The sequence below is a fragment of the Hypanus sabinus genome, chromosome 15 (genome assembly GCF_030144855.1).
Source record: "Hypanus sabinus isolate sHypSab1 chromosome 15, sHypSab1.hap1, whole genome shotgun sequence".
Taxonomy (NCBI): Eukaryota; Metazoa; Chordata; class Chondrichthyes; order Myliobatiformes; family Dasyatidae; genus Hypanus; species Hypanus sabinus.
The window spans coordinates 18,778,957-18,784,956 of record NC_082720.1 but is presented as its reverse complement, the minus strand read 5'-3'; the positions used below and the strand labels follow the sequence as shown (position 1 = coordinate 18,784,956).

The following is a 6,000-nucleotide window of genomic DNA, read 5'->3' as shown; positions in this document are numbered from 1 at the left end:
CCAACGGATGAATTATAACTTGTGTCTTATTTTCTGCTCCATTGCAACCTGTAATGGATTTACAAAGCTATTAATAGATGAATTGTTTTTCTTAATCTTCACTAGTCATTGTAACATCTGAAGACTGAGTCACACCCCATCAATTAACACTGATTTACTCTGATGTTAACAGATGCATTCTCCACACACCTTCAGTCTTATTCTGTTGTGTGCTATTGGTTGTCCAATGAACACACATAGCAAATGGGCTATAATCAATTTAAAAGGCAATTACGTCAAATGATGCTCAGACACTAGTTCCTCGCTTTTAACATGGATTGTTTTCAAGGTGAATGTAGAATTGGAATCAAGTGTAGAAATGGGAATGGTAAATGCCACACAACCATTGAATTGGAACTGTGAGGTTTGACTAACTCCAGCACAGCATAGTTTGTCTCAGCTGTAGCACCCTTGAACACTAATTGCACGTCCCTCTTGCCCCTTCCCAAAGGAATCAGAACCAGGTTTAATATCACTGGCATATATCCTGAAATGTGATAACTTTGCAGCTGCAACGCAATGCCGTACGTAATAATAGAGGAAAAAGCTGAATTACAGTAAGTATATATATCTTAGCTAAATTAAATAAGCAGTGCAAAAATAGAAATTGAAAAAGTATTGAGGGAGTGTTCACAAACAATGAAAATCTGCAGATGCTGGAAATCCAAGCAATGCACACAAAATATTGTGTCCTAATGAAGGGTCTCAGCCCAAAATGTCAATTATACTCCTTTCCATAGATGCTGCCTGGACTGCTGAGTTTCTCCAGCATTTTGTGTGTTGTGCTCATGGGTTCAATGTCCATTCAGCGGAGAAGAAACTGTTCCTGAATCATTGTGCCTTCAGGGTCCTGCACCTTCTCCCTGATGGTAGCAGTGAGAACAGGGCATGACCTGGCGATGAAGGTCATTAATGATGGACACGGCCTTTTTGAGGCATCGCTCCTTGAATACTACAGAGACTAGTGCTCATGATGGAGCTGACTAAGTTCACAACTCTCTGCAGCTTATTTCGATCCTGTGCAGTACCCTCCCTCCTCCCCACCAGATGTTGATGCAGCCAGTTAGGATGCTCTCCTCTTCACCTGAAGGACAATAATCCCCATTCCCGGACTGCTCTCCTGATTACTGGTTGTTTCCCTGGCACGTTGATGCCACTCCCCAAACTACAAGTGCCACGCAAATGCTGGCATCTGCTTAAGGTAACAGTACAGTTGAACATGCAGGATAATATCTCATGCCCTGGCAGTCTTATCTTCCCTGTCTTGGAAAATGTGTGAATTGATGTTTATAATAATCCACGTTGCTGTTTGATGTGTAAATGTTATCATTGCCTATGGCTCAGAGTGGCTAAGTAGATCACACTATCAGATGTCATGCAATAGGGGCTTGGCCCTGTAGCCATCTGTTCCCCTTGTCACATGCTTATCTCCTTCAGCCAGTCCACTGCATTGAGCAAGCACTAATTGGCAACTAATTCTCCTGCTTTCCAGGTCCTGAATAAATCCTGGATCTGCTACGGAGAGGAGCAGATGGGTACCCTTCCTCATTGTTACCCTTGCAACCCTGAGCTCAGAACCTTGCAGAGAACATCAAGGATTCACATTGGCCCAAAGCTCAGAACATACGGGAACAACAGCAAGGGCAGAAAAGACAGGTCAAGACACAACTCGCCACCTGCTCAGCCTACGGAACGAGAAGGGATGATAACTTTTTTTTAAAACCGGCAGTAACTACATTCCAGGAACTGTCAGGTGTTGTGGACAACCTGTTATGCCACAGGCAGATATTTACCTCCAACTTGTGCGGCTCGGGTCAATCTCTCAGAGAGGAGGTTTGCGTAAACAGTGCTGGGTAAGGCTTGAGCTAGCTTGACAGTTGGGTGCGAAGCAGGGAGTCGGGATTCTATCTGAAAAGACCGAGGTAAGATTGGATGTGGTGACTGGGGATAGATAAATTATTTTGAAAGTCAGAAGTAACGATTGCTGGAGTATTGCTAACAAAGAAGTTATGCAGTGTTTAAAGGAAGGAGAGTAGCTGGAGGGTTGTTGAGCTAAAAGTACAGGAGTTATGATATTACAGTTACTGTGGCAACACAGGCTGAGCACGGGCAGTGACACCTGGTCAACGTTCCTGCTTTGAGTCTCTTCCGTGGGGGGGGGGGGGAAGGGAAGCAACAAAAAAGAAGGGGATAACAGTGTTGTTATTATTAAATACAGATGTGGGGAGACACAATGTGCTGGAAAGATTAACAAATGAGACAGTATGGATTGTGCTGAGGAACAAAGAAAGGATTACTATACTCTTGTAACAAAAGACCCCAAAATCAAATGGAGTTAGGAGATTAAATATATTGGTCCATTTCTGCCTCTGGACCGGTCACAGGTTCAGATTCTCCCATGGTTTGGTTGCAGATACACATGACATGTTTTGCAGTCAACAGCAACCATTTCCTCATCTCAGTAAAGACCACCTTCTCACAATCCGTTCATTCTTGGTGTATCATGTTGTGAGGTGTTTTACAAACATGGTACGTGTCCCTGCTGCATCTCATCCACAAGCTCCGATTTCAATACTATTGCTATCAGATGGTGTTACATGGCAACACACCTCATAAAACAAGAGATGTCCCAAACCTCTCCAAAGCTATTAATCAATCAGGTATAGACCACTTGTAATCTCAGAGAACAATGGGAGATAATCAGCAATCAACAGGTTTTATCAATTGAGCAAGTCTAGTACTTGTCTGTGCTGGGTCCACTGGACTATAGATTACCTGCACTCAATCAATGAAACACCAGGGACTGCCTGAGGCTGATGGCAGAGTGTCTGGGGAACCTCTGTAACCAAGACTGTGAATGGTCACCAGAAATGCTGGGGATGGTGATGTTGGAACTCCTCAGCAATGGAAATTGTCTGTATCAGTTACTGGGACTGTACAAGATGCTTGACCAATCACTAACCTCTCACAGTGTATTTTTGATCCCTAATACACACTGTAGTCCACTGCTCCCCCCACCCCACCCCCATGGCAACGGTTTTTGCTTGTTAATCTGGACAATGGCATAGCATGCTCTGTTTTAGAAACTGTTAGTGATAAACTGCTGAACATTAGTGAGCAATATTCCCACAGAAAGATTTTTTTAAATTTTCCACGAGTGCTTTGGGGATTAACTTTTGATAGTTTCTTGTGGTGACTGAAAGAATGGTACTTTGTTATCACAACTATGCCATGTGTGTGGTCAGGTTTCAAAGTCTACAAAAAAACTTTGACCTCGCTACAACCCCAGTTTCATATCCACTTGTCTGCTTATTAGTGGAGTGACATTTAACGTACCACTCTGCATCAGTGTTGGTATTTAAGAACCATAGTCTCAAGATCCAGTGTGAATAGTACTGAAACAATAGTCAAAGCACAGTCGCAGTAATGCTGAGACTCTCAGTCTATTCCTGAACCAAGAGTATACCTGTCAGCAATTTTGCTCAGCTCTCTAAGGATGTACACCTTAAAATATACGTGATTTCTCTCTTGAGGACTCTTTTGTGGATTCTGAATTTACAGTTTAACAAAGTCAAGATTAAAGAAATTTTCACCACATTGCAGTTGTATAATTCCTGCAATTCTTGTGAATAAACAAAAGAACTAGGAGTATATGTGTTGTAAAAATAAGAATTTGTGATTCCAGCTGGCAGATACCTGGCAGGAGATGATAATGTATTAAATATCTGAAAATGGATGAGAGTGTCAGCAGCAGCTCTCTCTTTGGGACTGGATCTGGTTTAACGGAGGTAAGACAAAGTGTTCGGTATGGCTTTGCTCAACCCGGAGCAGCTGTTGAGCAAATTATGGTGTATCAGTTGGAGGGGAAAGGGAATTGTAGCCTGATTAATACTACTGAATTGTGCTCATTACTAGAAATGGGGGAGGGAGCTTCTATTCAGAATGCATCGACGTGCAGTCCACAAGCAATCCCAAGAGATGATATGTGTGTGTGTGTGGGGGGGGGGGGGGGAGGTAGGGTGATAGGGGAGTGTTGTTGCAAAGGGAAGGAGCCATTCTCTCTGGCAGGGGGCAGCTATTATCAAATGGCAGAATAGAAGAAAGTGCTGATGCACTACACATGCTCAGTGTGTTCTCTGCTGTCTCACGCAGCTGCTGGCTGCAGTCTGTTCTGCTTGGGGCTCGCTACCATGCTGCCTTGTCCCTCCACGCCGGCTATCACGGAAGAATTGGTGGAGGAAGAACAGAATGAAACAGGGAAAATGAAAGTGGAGGTAGGTCAAAATAGGATTATATCTCTTAGACAGGTCTCCAAAAATAAAATTACATATTATTTGTAGATGTCTGCCAGATTTTGTATAAAATATCTTGCAATAATTTAGCTATATAATAATAGTTAGTAAAATGTATGTATTTTATCAGTATAGATGTTAAATATTGTGTCTAATAATATTCCTTGTTTCATCCTTAAGTGAAAGCCAGCATATTCTCTTGATATTAATAATTTTAGCAATCTTTACTGTGAAAATGCATGAATAAAAAATCAAAAAATTATTTAATAGATCTCAGCATTGAATGTCAATCCATCTCTGCATTGACGAGATTGAGTTACCCCAGAGGGTTCATTAAGATGTATTTAGAAGGGAGATGGCTTGTTGAGTGGCCGGTCTCTTGGCAAGTGTCGGACACAGCACTTTCATCAGGTCAGACAGGCAGTTTGACAGAGCCGTCCCCCCTGCAAATATCCTAGAACACAATACACAGAGCACAACCTGAGAAAAGGGTGGGGTGAGGTCTTGTAAGGGAGGATGAGATGGGAAGGTGAAAGCTGAACAGGATTATCATTTACCAAAACTGGTGGATTTTGGAGAAAATGCCAGCTAAATGGGAATAATCTCGTGAACAAATAGCAAGACGATTGATCAAATTTTAATACATAAGCAGGATTTCCCTCTAATTTTTGCTGTAAGCAGGGAATTCATGTTGTATTCAGCAGCCACTTAAAACGTACATTGGAAATCTGAGAAACAATTATTTGAAAAATTAGCTTCTATTTCTAGAGTACACAAGGAAAATGCATGTTCTGTCAATATAGATTAATTCAGGAAGTGGGGGAAGTTCATTTCTTTCAGTGGTATTCAGTAAAGGTACTTTATAGATTTTTTTCCTCTTAAAAGGTGCTTGATTTCCAAGTTTATGGTCGATCTGACAAGTTCCATTACAAAAGAAGGGGCTTTGATCATTGTTGTAGGATTAGCCTAGAGGATGGCTGACCAGTGTGGTGAACATTCAACAGTCAAAAGACTTTTCCTTTCATATACAAGGGCTGAGGGGCAGTGTTTGTAAAGATAATTTTTTTCAGGTGATAAACAAGTTTGCAGAATAGCAAAGAAAATATTTTGTATGTACTGAGGACTCTATCCTGCTGAAAATCTTTTGATTCCTTGATTCCTTGCCATTTTTTATAGGTTTCAAATCAGTGATTGGGTTATATTTACCTAGAAGTTCATCCTGGTTAATATGGCTAAGTACACTAAATGGCACCGGCTCATATCTAAACCATTTCCACAATTTGGGTCCACCATTGTCAATGGAATTGAATTTAAGAAGCAGGATACACTTTGCAGACTGTGAGGGTGTACAGTGCTACCCCTGAGGATAAATCTCCAACAATCTTACTTGAGTTATTTTTACATTCCTAGGTGGAAAAGTGGTGCAGCTAGTGGGACAGCTGCCTCACAACACCAGAAATGCAGGTTCAGTCCCGCTTTCACTGCTGTCTGTGTGGAGTTTGCACGTTCTCCCTTTCTCCTTTACCTGCTCCAGTTCCTTCCGTATCCCAAAGCTGTTCGGGTTTGTTGGTCAATTGGCCATAGTAGTAGACTAATGGGGTTGGGATGGGTGACGAAAAAATGGGGAGCATCAATGGATAAGGGTAGGAGTTGTGTAAAAATGGGTGTT

General features: G+C 41.9%; 1 protein-coding gene across 1 annotated transcript in view; it reads left to right on the top strand.

Moving 5' to 3' along the window:
- The first annotated feature begins 4,229 nt into the window (after positions 1–4,229).
- The window catches only part of shtn3 (shootin 3), a 172,379-nt gene continuing 170,608 nt past the window's right edge, over positions 4,230–6,000 (top strand). Inside the window, exon 1 of the mRNA XM_059990769.1 lies at positions 4,230–4,313. Coding sequence (XP_059846752.1) covers positions 4,230–4,313 — 84 coding nt within the window. The remainder of the gene's footprint in view (positions 4,314–6,000) is intronic.